The following is a 16857-nucleotide window of genomic DNA, read 5'->3' on the forward strand; positions in this document are numbered from 1 at the left end:
TTGAACATCCATGGATGGGGATGTGCAGGGGTCCCGCTGATGCAGTCACAGGTGTAAAATTGCTGGCTCAGCAGGAGAGAGCCGTGGGTGTCGCTGCACACTGTGGAGCAAATATGGACGATGGAGCTAAATTGGAGCCATATCCGAGGGTGTAGAATTCCCCCAAAAGGGGCTAGAACAAGAGGAAACAAACATGAGCAAAGGGAGGCCACACCTTAGGAACTCTGTCCTTCCTGTGTCTGTGGAGTTCCTTCTCTGAAACTCGTGGGCTCTGTTTCTGTCCCATCCCTGGGATTGCTAATGCTGGTTTTGAGGGAGGTGAAGCAAAGACAAGGTCAGGACAGTGGCCGGTTTCACTGAGGCTTTAGCATCCAGGTGTCACCCCTTGTTACTGTCGGTTCCGGAAAATTGAGTCTATCACTTGTTTCATTGGAAACTCTAGATCACAGACAATGCCTCCTCCTCACCCACATCCTCTGCCCAGTTGATATCCTGAATTGTGTTCCCTCCTTTACTTCTTGGGGGAAACCCCCTTCATACTTGTGATTCAGTGTATGAGAGCTAGTTTCTATGAGTTGGGCAGGACAAGAAAAAGGAAATGGAAAATGCTGAATCAGCCACTTTCTGATAATGGACTCTGTTATCTATTCCATGATTACAGAACTTACCGCGTTGCATTATGTGCATTATTTATATAATTTTCTCTTCAAAAAATTTAGACCATGTCCTGTTGATTTCAAACCAAATTCATATCATGTCTTGTTAGTGGATTTAAACCAAATCCTAGCACATGATAATTATAACATGATGAATTTTCTGACATAGTCTCTATTTCTTATAATTTTGTTTATTTTAATAAAAGTGATTTATTGAACATAAAATTCTATCTTAGTAATTATATGTGTAAGATTTTTCCCTGCCAGTCCTAAAACCAGGAAATAGCCTTTTGTCTTATGGTTGTTGTTTTTTACTCAAATTGGAAAATAACATACTTGTATGCAAAGTGTGTATTTACTCTGCATGTGTTGACTGAATAATGTGAGGGAGCCTTGGGATGGTTGAGTTGATTGCGAAGCGTCTTAGAAATTTCCTAGGTGGAAAATTGATGTTCCTAGGTGGAGTGATTAGGGCAGGATCACGCAGATAGAATTGGTCAGTTTTATATTTCACTGTCTGCATCATTTACCAAGGTATCTCCAGTGATAACCACGCCTGGCACATAGTGGAGCTTAATAAAAATTGGGTGAATGAATGAACAAATCACTGATTTAATTAACAGTATGTGTTACGTCCTAGTCCCACTATGGAACTGAAATACTAAGAAGAAGGAAAGGCCAGAAAAGCCATGGAGTCAAGGTCTTGATCTTTGGGGATCAACCAAGGTCTCTCAGGCAACGGTGGCAGAAAGTAGTCAGCCGCCAACACGGTGGGTCCTCAACATGGAGGGGCTTGATCTGTACCCTAGATTCCTTGCTTATTCCAGCCTCTTTGAGGCCCCATCTCAGTCTAGCAGAGCACCCCAGCCTTGAGAGCAGGGAATTCTGGCTGAGCAATTCATGTTCTGCAACATCCCTGCCTTGTCCTCATTGCTTCCCAAGCCCTGGCCCTGCTGGGTTGGTTCCCTTTCTGTTTCTGGCCCTAAAGTTGAACTTCCCCAGGTGTCAATCTCAGCTCTCTCCCTTTGACACTGGGGGCTCCATGGATGGGTTCACTAATATTTTTTTAAAAAACATATTTTTATTTTATATTTTTAAATATATTTTATTGATTTTTCACAGAGAGGAAGGGAGAGAGATAGTTAGAAACATCGATCAGCTGCCTCCTGCACACCCCCTACTGGGGATGTGCCCGCAACCAAGGTACATGCCCTTAACCGGAATCGAACCCAGGACCCTTCAGTTCGCAGGCCGACACTCTATCCACGGAGCCAAACCGGTTAGGACGGGCTCACTAATATTGATGCTCCTGTTTGGTCCAGCCTCAGCCTCCTTTTTTCAGGTGTGGCCGGAGTCAGGTTGCAGCAGGCGTGGCTCCACCTTTCCTGTAGGTAGAAACAATGCCCTGGGTCCCTTCCTAGCATCCTAGAGGGACAATGTCTCTATGCAGCCCCCTCCCTCTGCTTTTCTATCTTGAGTCCTTGTCATGCTCCTCTGGCCATTTTTTTGTATGTGTACAGTAGATCAAGGCATCCATCTGGGCATTGGATTAGATCCTTCTCCCTGTCCCTGCTTCTCTTCTGCATTCTCTACTCAGTAAAAGGCATTCCCTCCTACCCAGCTCCCAAGTCAGAAACCTGGGAGTCACTTTCGGCTAGTCCCCCCCACCCCCCTTCACCTCCTTCACCTCCAGTGTCCCCCCTTATCTGTGGTTTCACTTTCCTTGGTTTCAGTTACCCATGGTCAATCATGTTCCATATTTTAAATGAAAAATTCAATGATAAAAAATTCATAGGTTTTAAACTGTACACTGTCCTGCTCCATCCCACTGGGGATGTGAATCCTGTCTTGGTCTGGTGTACCTGCACTATATACACTGTCTGCCATTAGTCACTCAGTAGCCATCTCAGTTATCAGAGTGATTGTTGGTATCACTGTGCTTGTGTTCAACTAACACTTATTTGCTTAATGTTGGCTCCGAAGTGCAAGAGTAATGATGCTGGCAATTGGCATATGCCAAAGAGAAGCTGTAAAGTGCTTCCTTTAAGTGAAAAAGTATACATGTAGTATAGGCAAAAGCATACAGGGGTTGGCGAAAGGAGGTTTACAGTTGTGAGGGCATGAAACACAGTTTATTCTTATGTACTAGAGGCCCGGTGCACAGATTCATGCACTGGTGAGGTCCCTTGGCCTGGCCTGTGGGGATCAGGCTGAAACCGGCTCTCTGACATTGCCCAAGGGGTCCCGGATTGTGAGAGGGTGCAGGCCAGGCCGAGGGACCCCACTGGTGGCCGATTGGGGTTGGGGAGGGACTGTGGGAGGACTCCAGGGTGTGTCTGGCCCATTTTGCCCAGTCCTGATAGGCTGGACCCCAGCAGCAAGCTAACCTACCAGTTGAAGCATATGCCCCCTGGTGGTCAGTGCATGTCATAGTGACTGGTCCAACAGTCGAATGAATGGTTGGACACTTAGCATATTAGGCTTTTATTATATGGGATTTATCCATACAAACAACTAGACAAAATATATGTAGGGTAGTATTGCCTGAGACTTTAGGCATCCACTGTGGGACTTGGAATGTATCCCCCGAGATAAGGGGAGGCTACTGTATTCATTCACCGACTCTATTGGATTTTGAAATTAAATGTATCTGCTTCTCACCATCCCCATGGCCACTGTCTTAGGTCAGGCCCTCCTCATTCCTCTCCGTGACAGCTGTAAGAATATCCTGTCAACTGGGTTTTCTTCTAGTTTGCCTCTCAAAGCTATTCCACCATCACACAGCATCTGAAATGATTTTGCTAAAGTGCAAATCAGTCTCTGTTTCTCTCTGTTAAAAAGCCTTTAAATACTGAGTTGTTTCCAGCATGAAACGGAAGCTTCTCCATGACCTGACCTCTGCCCGCCTTTGGCCACATCACTTGCCACCTTCAAACTTCCTGGAAATCAAGACTCAGCCCTCTGAATGCCATGCAATTCCTTAAAAGTGCAGGTCTCTTGTCTGCTTTTTAGGAATGAGGTGTCAACTTGGCACAGCACAATTTCCTCCTCTTGTAAATCACAGGGCAGAGTGAGTAATATAAACACGGGTACATCCCACGAGAGCTGCAGAGGTTAATATTTAGAACAAATAAGGAAAACCACTATTTAATTCCCTTAACTTTCTAAGGAAAAGAGAGAAAGCCATGAATTCCACTGTTTAAAAGATATGCAATATGTAAAACTGAAAGACATTTTACATCATAATTACAAAACTTTGGCTATTAAGCTTTTTAAAAAATATATATATTTTTATTGATTTCAGAGAAGAAGGGAGAGAGAGATAGAAACATCAGTGATGAGAAAGAATCGTTGATCAGCTGCCCCCCCACACGCCCACCACTAGGGATTGAGCCCAAAACTCAGGCATGTGCCTAGACTGGGTTCCCTGGTTCATAGGTCGACAATCAACCACTGAACCACCATGGCCAGGCAGGTGATAAGCTTTTAACATAAATTTGTAACAAGCACATTTTCCTTTTCTGATTTACTTATACTCTAGAGCAGGGGTCCTCAAACTATGGCCCGCGGGCCACATGCAAATACAAATATTGTATTTGTTCCTGTTTTGTTTTTTTACTTCAAAATAAGAGATGTGCAGTGTGCATAGGAATTTGTTCATAGTTTTTTTAAAACTATAGTCCGGCCCTCCAACTGTCTGAGGGACAGTGAACTGGCCCCCTGTTTAAAAAGTTTGAGGACCTCTGCTCTAGAGCCAGACCTCTTTCGGGTCATTTCCAAATCTATTATGATTAGCTGTGTGTTCTTCCGTAGATTACTTACCTGTCTGTGCTTCAGTTTCCTAAAGTGTGACAGGAGATAGTACTAATAGGACCAAATACATTAGCATCTACAAAAGAATTAGAACATCGCTGGCTCATAGTAAGTACTATGTATTAGTTACTATTATCATTACTACTGAACATTTCAATTAATCTACTTTATACATTTAAAAAGTGTAAGCCTCTTGTTCTTTGCCTAAATACACCCCCCCCCCCACTCTTTTCCTGGCTAATTATCCTTCAAGTTTCAGCCCAATGTATAATAGAGAAAAGTTAGAACAATCTGAATGGACTGACCTAAGTAACATAATGGTTAAAGATACATTTTGGCATAAAATTTTGGTATATCCATGCAATGAAATATCATGCATGCTGATTTGGAATCACTCCAAATTGACACCTCATTCCTAAAAAGCAGACAAGAGACCTACACTTTTAAGGAATGACATGGCACTCAGAGGGCTGAGTCTTGATTTCCAGGAATTTAAGTTTTTAATGACAGGGAAGAATATAAAGTAACAATATTAAAATATATTAGCTCAAGAAAGACTAGTAAGTATCATTTATAAAATGCAAAACTACATACATAATGCTGGGTAATTTTTGCTTTCTTATGATTTCCTATATTTTCTAAATTTTGTACAGTTATCATGTACATTTGCTATTGAAAACAAAGCAAACTAATATAAATGTTTACATGCCATTTTGGGGAAGCCTTTTTGAACACTCACCACTTTCCAAAGGGGAGGGGGTATGAAGTGCTTCCTTGTGCCTGACATAGGGCCTGCCCCATAGCAGGTACTCAGTAAAGTGCTACTGATTTATTTTCCTTTCTCAACCCAAAGAGATAGAAACAGGCATAAAAGCGTTGTTTGAAGGAAGTAAGATGCTTCATCAAGAATACTGAAGGTTTTTTAGAACCTGTCGCTGCCTTCCACTCCTGACTGCAAAAGAGCAGGCTGTGGTGGGTGTCGAAGGCCCTTTGCACTTTCAGAAGAGTGGGGCTGGCTGGCTGAGGGGTGGAGTGTGGCTGCCCTGATGCATTGCTTCAACTAGTTTACTCTCCTCCAGACACCATCTTGAGCCTTGCACTTTGGATAATGGTGTCCTTGTTTCTACAATCCCATTTCCCCCAAGTGACTTGGCAACCATATTGGCAAAACCAAAAAATTTACTTCTTCTTTGTTTATTATGTTGGCAAAGTGACCATGTATTCCATCTTGCTATGGATTTCCAGTCTCATGAATTGCTTGTAAGGGATTCTCTAGTTCTAGGCATTCTACCTTGTTGTGACTAATGCTCTTGGTCCCAACACTCAGTGGTCTCCCCAACACTCATGCATCTCAGCACTCTTTCTAAGAGAACACAGATCGTCAAGATTGTCACCTCTGTTTCCTGATCCTCAGCAGCTTTGCAGTCTCTTCTGAGAAGCTGATACCTTCAGAGATCCCCTACCTGTGCCATCTCAGAGGGTCACACCTGTACAGGAAGTTGGTCCTCTATGGACCTGTAGTCCTACCACACATCCTGTGTGACCTTGATCCAGTCTTTTAACTACTTCAGGTTTTGTTATCTAGATTGGTATCTGATAAAACCATGGACTTCGATATCCTGGGGGAAAGGAAAAGTACCAGGGCCTTTGAAAGGTCAGGGGTTGCTAGTCCTGCCTGCAGCTTACAGAGACCGGGAGGACAAGTGACAAAACTGATGTGAAAGTGCCCAGAATGGAGCTGTGAGCACAGTGCCAATTAAGGTTACAGAAGGAGAAAGCTCTGTTCCCAAAAGTGAGGGGAAGTGAAAGGTTTCCCTGCAACAAGAGAGTGGGTGACCTACTGAATGCATTTGGAGCTCCCTGGAGCAATGATGGACTCCTGCTATCATTTCTCACACCCCTGAGCTGGAAAGAGTGAGTTCTAAAATAGTAACCCTTAAATAAAAACCACCGGGTGTGTGGGTTGAGGGCAGGCAGGGGAAGAAGGGGAATTATCACCCCATCAGGGCTGGGGAATCACATTTTGAGTAGAATGCCCACTTCATTCTTCACTTAAATGGAGTCACATCCTGAGTCCATGTTACCTATCACACCCCCTCCCATTAAAACTGGTAGTTTGGGCTGCTTCTGGACATTTATTAAACAAGTATTTATTGAACACTTATTGAGTGCACAGAGATAGGCATAACACATATTCTGCACCAAGGAGCTCACTCTCCAGGGGGGGAGGTGATCAAATAGATATGTTTCAAGTGATATGATGGTGGTAGCTCAGGAGCTGTGGGAGCACAGAGGGAGGTGCAGAATTCAGTTGGAGGAGAGTCTAGGGAAGTTTCTCTAGAGAAGATGAGCACTTTCCTGTTGTGCACCCGAGAGGCATTTGCTATCATTCTCTGTCACCTATTGTTTAGAAATGGCCTCAATGGATAAATCTTGGTGGCCATATTGATTTAGCTAAACATATTAACACACCTTCGTGCTCTTGGTGTTGAATTTCTCTGTGAACACAATATTATTGTTGGGACCTTCATGAACAAAACATTTTTCCTCCATGAGCCAAAGATCAAATCAAGGCTAAGAAGCAAAAAGCCAACAAACTCATTGTGTGGCTCCATGCAGACTCATCACCCATTCTTATCTATCATCATTCTCCTAAGGCCCCAGAGTATCTTCAAGGTCCCTCCACTGCTTGAAGATCAGCACACCCCACTCATTTAGACAGAGGTCTCCACAGCAAGGGCTCCTCCTCAGCACACAGGGGGATTTAGACTTGACTTGGAACTATGCGTCTACAGCCGAGGGAAGCTCTGACATTTTGTTTCTACCTCTGATGTGACACTTACTTTATTCCATCTCATGGGATAGTTATTTCTGTCACTGTCAACACCATCACTAGACTAAGAGCTCTTTGAGGGGAGGGATGGGACTTCATTCTGCTCTGCCTTCCCTGACAAAAAGCGGGTGACTTCTAGGTTGAATGGAAATGGAATGGATAACAAAGTCTGTGTAGATCCCAAGGAACACAAGACACACCCTCTTTCCCTTAAAGTAATGTCCTTGATAAATGAAGATGAAACCCCACCAACCAGGAGAGACCGAGAGAGATACTGGCATATGTGATATGAGGGATTATAGAACATTAGAGCTGGGGATAGGGGCCTTGGTAAAGATCAGAACATTTGAAGCAAGACTTGTACAAAGAAAAGGGTGAGGATAGAAAAAGTGGAGGAAAGAGGAACAGTTTGTATGTGTGTGGGTTGCGGTGTGTGTAGGTGATGGTGGAGGCAGTGATGCGAGGTCAGATGACATTGTGCTTTATTTAGTGACTCTGAAGTACCCCAAGATGCTGCTCTGCCCCTCGCCTATCCCACACCTCTACAGCACCTAGGGGGCCTGGTTTCCTGTTTTCACTCTTCATTCTTCTTTCTCGGAACAGAGGCAGGTAGCAATGTGGAGCAGGGGTGAGCAGGTGGGTCAGAGTGGTTGGAAGGTAAATAGAGATATTGATCCAATCGTCCTAATTGCCCTCACTTGCCCTCTGCATGTACTACTGTGTTCCTGGCCTTGGTGAACTTTACCTAATCACCTTCAGGTCACTTCAGGCCTCAGGACTGCAGCCCTCCCAGAAAGCAGCTAGAGGACCAGGCAGGGCTTTATATGAACACAAGGAATCCCCTATGGATGGCTGGGAAACACCCACATGCTTAGATTACATGTTTTAACCATAACATAGATAAATTCATTGCTAGGTACATCCAATCCCATTTATATATTAGAGGAACATTATTTTTTCTTTTTCAATTTCAGTTGACATTCAATATTTTATATTAATTTCAGATGTACAGCATAAGTGGTTTTATATATATATATATAATTTACAAAAGTAAAAAAAGATGAAGGGATTAAAAAGTACAAATTGGCAGTTACAAAATAGTCATGGGGATGTAAAGTATAGCATGGAGAATTAGTCAATAATATTGTAATAACTATACATGTCTCAAGTGGGTGCTAGACTTATTGGGGTGATCACTTCGTAAATTATGGAGGAACATTCTTTATGTGGGTTTTCCAAACTTGATTCTTACTTATTTCTTTCGTTTTCTATTATGGGTCCAAGTGAACATACTGGAATCTTTGCTTCTGTTTCCTTCTGTCCCCTCTTTGTTCTAGGACAGACTGACCCAAACTCCTGTCCTGAATTCAGCCCTAATAAGATGGTTCTTTGTGTGTACCATAGTCCCTGGTGGGCAATAACTTCTCCCTTTGTGTTCACATTCAATATTTGCGACAACAGGGTGAAAAGTAAATGGATTTTAGAGTCAAAAGAATCTCATTTCAATCTTGGCACCGCCACTTAAGATCGTGGCCTTGAAATTATCAGTGAACTCTCCTCTGTTCTTCGATCTTTATTGCCTCCGGGAAATAATCACACACCTGCTCAGGTCAAGGTAGGATTTGATGTTATGTATATAAGGCAGCTTGCCCAGTGTCTGGCACGCAGTGCCTGTTCGATAAATAGGTCAGTGTCCTGCTGGGCCCTTCTGTACATTCCATGCTGAACTCTTTATACCCAAAGAAACATATAGGCACTAGGGTGACTCAGCCCTGCAGGAGGTCCACAAATCTGACATGGAGTTCTAGTTCCCCTTTCCTTTTTGGGGCCAGGCTTATGGCAACTTTAGAAAGACTGACATGAAGCTTCTGGAGGTGACAACCACCAAGAACAGCATGGTTGTCTTGTCTAAAGTCCTTCTCGCAGGTGTGAATGCTGCACCCTTCCTCTCGGGTTTACAATTCTCTCCTTGGTCTTGGTCACTGCCGTTGGTGTACCACTTCCCTCGAGGGTGCAGCCCACTTCTCCCCTCCACCTCCTCCTCCTTTCCACCGTGATGACATCGCCCCGGGGAAGAGAAGCTGTGCAGAGCTCCTCACTCTCAGCTACTTCAGTTTCCGTATCGGCACCATGACATCATCTCTACCCTGGAAATTCCACTTGCCCCCCTATGCTCCCACCTCTGTCCCAGTCCTCAGAGTTCCTATAAAGAGGGGATCCCAGCTCAGCATCAGCACAGAACACAGTCGGGTTCTGAAGCTTCTGGGTTCTTCAGTCTCAGCTCCAGGAAAGCCTCTTCTCTGCCAAGACCATGAAGCTCTGTGTGACTGTCCTCTCTCTCCTCGTGCTAGCGGCGGCCTTCTGCTCTCCAGTGCTCTCAGCACCAAGTAAGTCTGTTATTCCAGCTACTGCTTCTAGAGCCATAGTGTAGGGAGCCTACTTTTCTAGTTGGGGCTGGTCCAACAGTGGCATCTGGGGACGGGACAAAAGGGCGCTGGGGAGATTTTTAAGTAGTCTGCTGTTAAATGTAGTGTCTACTAGACATTCGGTACATTCAAGTTTCTGTTTTCTTAAGAAACAGTAACCAGTAGACCTGTTCAAGAAAGCCCCCGTCTCTCTCTGTGTCTTGGTTTCTCATCTGTTAAATGGAGTTAGATGTGTGCTCTGAGACCCAATCCAGCTCCATTACCTTCTCTTAGGATCCTATGTTCAGAAAAAGACTCCCACTCAGGGTGGATGGGATTAGACAAGGGACCATATTTGGGCTCTCATAACTCCACAGAGATGCCCCATGAATATCCATAACTAAAAGCCAAAGGAGCAGCGTCTTGTAGAGCTTTGATCTCACCTTGGCCTTCCTTTCCAGTGGGTTCCGACCCTCCCACTGCCTGCTGCTTCTCCTACATCCTCCGGAAACTTCCTCGGGACTTTGTGATGGATTACTACGAGACCAGCAGCCTTTGCTCCCAGCCCGCTGTGGTGTGAGTATCAACTTCTGGCCTTCTCTGGAAAACAAGGGCAGGGCAGGGCGAGGATCAAACAGGAGGGAGACAGGCCTGAGGGCTGCAGCCCCCCAGAAAGTCATAAGGAACAAGGTCATGAAGTCACTTGCTGAATCCTGGAGGGGGCTGGGAGGGAATCAAGAGACAAGATTCAGGGGGAGGACATTTCTGGGGAGGAAATGAGCCAGATGCTAGAAAACTAGGGAAAGTAAAAAATAGCACAAGAAGGTGGGCTGATCCTTAAAACATCTTAGAAAAACACATAGAAAGGTTATTGCTAGGTGCACTAGGGAATGAATGGGGAGATACAGTCATGTTGATTATAAAACTCATTGGTTCCTAATCTGGGAACCAAATTAGCTGAGGCCACAGCTAAATCCAGGGTGGAAGTTACAAGGAGTCTGTTTCCAGAGCCACCCCAGAAGGGTCTTCCCACCCACTAGAGCTGTCCAACATGAACTGTGGTCAAGCAGAGGGAAGTATCTACCACAGACAAGGTCCCATTCAGTTCTAATCTATCCATTCCTCCTTCCGCAGATTTCAAACCAAAAGGGGCAGACAGATCTGTGCCAACCCCAGTGAGCCCTGGGTCCAGGAGTACATGAATGACCTGGAACTGAACTGAGCTGCTCCAGGCACAAAGGCAGGTCTCCAGGGAAGGTCACCTGGGCCTGACGCTTCTCTGAGACCCACCTTCTCCACCTTCACTACTTCTCTCAGTAGTCCCTGTTCCATCTCTCAGTTTAATCTTTATTATGTGCTGTTATTATATTTTGTGTTATTTTCATAATTTATGTTGGTTTTGCCAAAGGGCACATGTCCCCCATGGGGATGGTCCACCATCAGTTTCTCTGCTATTGCGGATACATGGGTCATGCGGTTGATTCCATGTGTTTTTATAATAAAACTTAAGAATATATAGTTTCTTTGTGTTTTAATTTGATCTGGTGCAACGGGAATTGCCTGGTGTTATTAATAGGGACAAACTACCATTTCCAAACACCATAAGAATGAGCAATTACTGAGGACTTCAAATGGGCTAAATGCTCTAAAGACATGATCTCACTTAATACTTTCACCAAGGATTTTAACACCCTTATGAATTTGGGATTCTTACCTCCAACTTTACAGATGAGAAAACAGAGGCACAGAGATGATGTAACTTGCTAAGGCTTGTAGGTCTGTTTGGAGAGCACCATGAGGGGATGATCCGAAAGGACAGCTGTGATGCTAAGGGTTATCATCTCAACATCTGGTAGAGAAGTTGTAAATAGCAGCAGGAGTATGATATAGAGGCAAGACAAGGTAGTTCAGAGTCATAAAAATGGGCCTCCACTTACTATCAACATATCACTAAGAAAGTCATCTTGCCTTACTGGACCTCAATTTTTACACCTGTAAAGTGGGGGCAATATTATCCATTTGCAAGGACTATTATGAGGTTATTAGAGGCCTGGTGCATAGATTCATGCACCAGTGGGGTCCCTCGGCCTGACCTGTGGTTATTGGGCTGAAACCGGCTCTCTGACATCCCCCGAGGGGCCCCAGATTGCGAGAGGGAGTTTCTCGGGTGACACACCCTGGAATTGGGCTCCCTCCTCTCTGGTTCTGGGTGCGTCACCCAAAAACCGCAGTTGCCAAGTCACCGCAGCACTGCAGCTCCTGCGTAGAGCGTCTGCCCCCTGGTGGTCCGTGGGTGTCATAGCTACTGGTTGGAGCATCCTCCCCCTGGCGGTCATTGCGCATCATAGCTACCAGTTGGACGGTCCTGGCAGTTGAATTGGATAGTTGCTTAAGCTTTTATATATAGAGATCGTAAAGCACCCATCACAGGGTCTGACATCTGGAACATTCTCTTTCCCTCTCTGAGCCTAGCTTTTTCACTTACAATGGGCATTGTGTCTGTCTTCCTAGTGCCATGATGTGGATTAGATTAGTTAGTGGATCAGCTCTCTAAACCCAAAGCAAAGGGGGAGTGTTATCATGAGGACAGAAGAAGTCAGATTTGGTTCTGGAGTATTGTGGGAGTAACCTTCAATAACCCTTCAATCAGAACTATTACATGAGTCAGAACAGGGCTCTGAGATTGAATTACGTGCACAATCAAGCTTTGATCTACAAAACACAGAATTGTAGTCTATTAAAGCTGGGAGGAACCTCTCAGACGGTCTCATCCAACCCTCTCGTATTATGAAAACTGAGGGCCAAGGACTGAGAAGAGAGTTGCTGAAGGCCACCCAGCAGATGGGTGACAGAGCGGAACTCCAGCCAGTACCACGTCCCAGGTTAGTCCCTTCTTCTGTGCTCCCTGAGACATGCCTCTGTGGAGCCAAAAAGGACAACTCATTGTGAAAGTAGGGTAAAGAGGGCAACCTTATAAAATATTTGAGAGTTCGTAGTCCAATGCAAAAGCAGAACTGGAACTCTGCCTCTCTGGGGCCAAACAGTTCCCTTCTTTGCCCTGCCCTCAGCCATCCACCATCCCAGAGCCCCACTAGAAACCTCCTTTAGGTTCCACAGGGACTGAGAGGAGGAGGTTGGGGCAGAGCTGATCCAAAATGGTGTGAGAAGAGGCTAGCAGAAAAAGGGCCTGACTGGTCTTGGCTTCTGCTTTCCATCTGCCTAGATCTGAGCTATTCCATATATTAATCACTAGCCATAAGTGGCTATTTACATGTCAATTAAATTTATAATTCAGTTGCTCTAGTCATATTGCAAGTACTCCCTGACCACATGTGGCTAGTGGCTGGCTCCCTGTTGGACAGCAAAAATATAGAACATTTCCATCATGGCAGAAAGTCCCATTGGATGGCACTGTCCTAGGGCCTAAAGGGAATGAATGGAGGAAGATGGAGTGGCCTGAAAGGTTATTGTATAGGTAGTCTTTGTCTAAAGACACTCAACTCTATTTTGAGGGAAGTGGTTGAGAGACAGAGTAGGTGACCCCCAAGCCTGAGACAAGGTATAGATCACTAGGCAGGCCACCCAAATGTCCACATCCTAATCCCCAGAACCTGTGAATAGTACCTTATATGACAAAAAGGACTTTGCAGATGTGATCAAGTTAAGTATTTTGAGAGGGAGAGATTATCCTAGATTATCTGGTTGGGCCCTAACTGTAGTCATAAGTATCCTTAAATGAGGGGGCAGAGAGAGATTTGAAGACAGAAGGCAAGAAGGCAGTGTGACAGTTGAAGCAAGATACTACCCTGCTGGCTTTGAAGATGGAGGAAGAGGCCAGGAGCCAAGAAATGCAAGAATGCAGCGGGAAAAGTCAAGGGAATGGTCTCTCCCCTCAAGCCCCAGAGGGAAAGCAGTCCTGTTGACACCTTGATTTCAGCTCAGTGAAACAGATTTTGGACTTCTGACCTCCAGAACTTAAAGAGAATCAAATGTGTGCTGTTTTAGGACATCAAGTTTGTAGTAATTTTTTACAGCAGCAATAGGAAGTTAATACAATCACCAACTAAAGAGTCACCGCCAGTGGCTCCCTCGAGCCCAGTGTGAAAGGTAATGGAACATTCTAGATAGTGAGACAAAATACCCTGAAAGAGAAACCCAGGGTGAATGGACACATTCCAAGATGATGGATGATAACGGGTGAGACATCTCAAGAGGAGGGTCTGCATCAGCAGCTGAAACTGAAGACTGAGGCTTCATGAAGGGCACAAAACCCACCAGCCAGGTGAAGGGGAAGCCTGCCCCTTCTTGAAACTCCTGTGACACTCTGAGGGTGGGGGCGGGGAGACCTTGAATTCGTAGCTGGAAGATTGTATCCTCTCGTTTGTCCTAGGAAGTCTAGAGCAGAGCTGTGGCCGGTCTCTGGCTTTATTATTAGAGAGCGGGCAGGGTTAGGCCAGAATCTGGGTCTCTCCCTCACAGTGGAATCTTTTTCCTCGACACCTCCCTGCCCCTGAGCAAATTAGAAGGGAGGAACTCCATTCCCCAGAAGCTGCAGGAGACCTGGTTACCCTCGTGAAGAAATGCTTCATCCGGGAATTATAAGCAGAAACATGGAGTCCTCTGGGTAGGGCAATGTGGGACTTCACCTGTTGCACAATATGAGACTTTGGTTTTTTCCTTTGTCTTCTTTTCATAAAACTTCCTTTTCTTACCCTGAGACCAGGGAGCTGGTATCTCCTTACTTGACTTTTCAGTTGAGGTTTCTCTGGGTTTCTGGGAGGAGGCCAGAGCCAGAACAGGGGCAGAGACTACTGTTGGTGGAGCAGCTGCGGGAAGTCAGGCCTGTGTTTTTCACTTCTCTTGCAGTGTCTGCCTCCCAGGTCCTCTTTCCCTATTGGAGGGAGTCTGTTTCCTCATGCTCTGGTTTATGTAAACTCTTGTCCTCTCCCTAGCTCACCCTGACCGAGAATCTTCAGTAACATTTCCATGCCAGGCATCCTCCTCCCAGGAGGCCAGGAGCTGAGCAAGCAGAAGCAGGGACCAAGGATGCAGGTTGAGCTGGGGATGATGAAAGGAACCACAGTTCTTCCTCATGGCTGAGCTCAGCGGCCACATGGCTGTCCTGAGCTCCTTTCCATACTCACCCTTTCCAGACCCCCAGGACTTGTCCTCTCTCTCTTTTCTAGTTGTCTCCACCTGTGCTCCCTTCTTAACGCCTCTCCTATTGGGTTCCATGGAACCTAAGCAGACAAAATGGAAAAAGGTAGAGAAATTGAGGAAAAGTTGTGACTGCATTTTTCTCCTTTTTAAATAGTGTGGACAAAAAGGGGGCCACATACCAAAGCTGACAAGCTCAAGGGAGGCCTGCATGACGGGCCTTACAAACTCAGAGACAGAAAGTAACCACATAGGATGGTCTGAACATTAAAATTCCTAACTCAGAGTGGGTCATGGCTGGTGGTCACATCCTAGGCCTGTAGCTTCCTTGACAAAGATTAATCTTTACCTTTGAGTAAGCCTGTCTATTGACTTAGTGCAACTAAGATAACATACCTTGGAAATGCCAGAGTATTTATCTTTTCCAGGCCCCCTCTAAGGTACAATTGCACAACCAGAGCATGAGACCACATCGTTATCTTATTGCCCAAATACCACCTCTGTGTGCTAGAGATGTTAACTATCCTGTACCCACCGTTTTGCTTTTTATCTAATCTCAGAGATTTCCCCACTTTGCTTTCTCCTGCCCCCTTAATCTATTACCAATGAATTTTATGTAATCCTCCTGACAACTCCTTCTTTTATTCTAACGTATAAAATAAGTTGCAAAACTGCCATTTTCAGGAGCATTTTCTCAATCTGTTTAGATTCTGCTTCCCGGCAATTGGCATCCGTTTGGCTCAAATGGAGTAATAAAAATTATTGACAGGAGGCTGGCCAGCATGGCTCAGTGGTTGAGTGTTGACCTATGGACCAGGAGGTCATGGTTCGATTCCCAGTCAGGCCATATGCTCGGGTTATGGGTTTGATCCCCAGTGTGGGGCAAGCAGGAGGCAGCTGATCAATGATTCTCTCATCAGTGATGTTTCTATTTCTCTCCCTCTCCTTTCTTCTCTGAAATCAATACAAATATATTTTTTAAATTATTTACAGGTGTAGACGTTTCTTACATTGACAATAGTTTCATTTTAGATATTGATAATTGTGTAACATATTTATTTAAAGAAAAGAGAACTTTTTTTTTTTTTTTTTTTTTTAGGGAAAGACAGGCTTGATACTAACAGGGTGGTGGGGAATTCCTCCCCACCCCCAATAGTTTTGCTATCATGCACTCAATGGTCTTGAAATTAATAATTTTTGAATAGATAACAGTAGATATTGTGTAAAATTTCAAAACATATGCAACAAAAAATAAATCTCCCTCCTAGCTCTACACCCAAGTATCCAGTTCTCTTCTCTGGAAGCAATGAAGGCTGCTACCATTCTTTTATGAGTTCATTCAGAGATTCAACAACCTTTTAAAAGTGTCAGGAAATGGAACAACAGAAGCCAAAATAAGGAATGCCCAAACCATCAGGGCCTTAGGTTTCGAGCCTTTATCCTAAGGGTGCTTTAAACCTCTCCTTTGGTATGTCTACATTTACAAAGTTCTTGTTAATTGTACTCTGGGACAAACTTAATTCTGACATTCAGTTCTTGAAGCATTGAAAATACTATCTTCTGTTCCCTTTACTCAACTTCTCATGGCTTCTCCATCTACCACCCAGTGTCTGAGAAGGTCTTGCTCCTAGCAGAGGGGCTTGGACCTGACAGTTGGAGTAGTGGGGCAGGATCAGGACCTGTTCTCCCAACGTTAGTATAGTGAGCGGGGTCCGAGGAGGAACTTGCTCGAATTCTTGGTGCTGCGAGCAGGATTCAGAAGTATGTGTGCTTTTGAGGAGCGAGCGCTCCCACACATACCAAACACATGAAAATAATGCAAAAAAACCCCAAACCTTTGAAGATGATGTTAATTAAGTTATAGTGGTATTGTCACTTGTAGAGAGGGGTTAGGGAGTCCTCCCCTTGCCCACAGTGCTCTGTAGGGCTCTCCTGCAAGTTCTTTGGGGCTGTGCACCTTGGCCCCACACACTCACCAAGGTCATGCTACTAG

The 16857-nt window shown here is 44.8% G+C and overlaps 1 protein-coding gene across 1 annotated transcript; it reads left to right on the forward strand.

Annotated features, from left to right (window-relative positions):
• Window positions 1–8426: 8426 nt before the first annotated feature.
• On the forward strand, window positions 8427–11223 carry LOC118671750 (C-C motif chemokine 4). The gene is made up of 3 exons (XM_036340494.1): window positions 8427–9689; window positions 10169–10283; window positions 10842–11223. The coding sequence occupies exons 1-3, from the start codon at window positions 9614–9616 to the stop codon at window positions 10927–10929; spliced, it is 279 nt and encodes a 92-aa protein (XP_036196387.1). The 5' UTR covers window positions 8427–9613; the 3' UTR covers window positions 10930–11223.
• Window positions 11224–16857: the final 5634 nt, after the last annotated feature.

This window comes from Myotis myotis, unplaced genomic scaffold, assembly GCF_014108235.1.
Source record: "Myotis myotis isolate mMyoMyo1 unplaced genomic scaffold, mMyoMyo1.p scaffold_m19_p_17, whole genome shotgun sequence".
Classification (NCBI taxonomy): Eukaryota; Metazoa; Chordata; class Mammalia; order Chiroptera; family Vespertilionidae; genus Myotis; species Myotis myotis.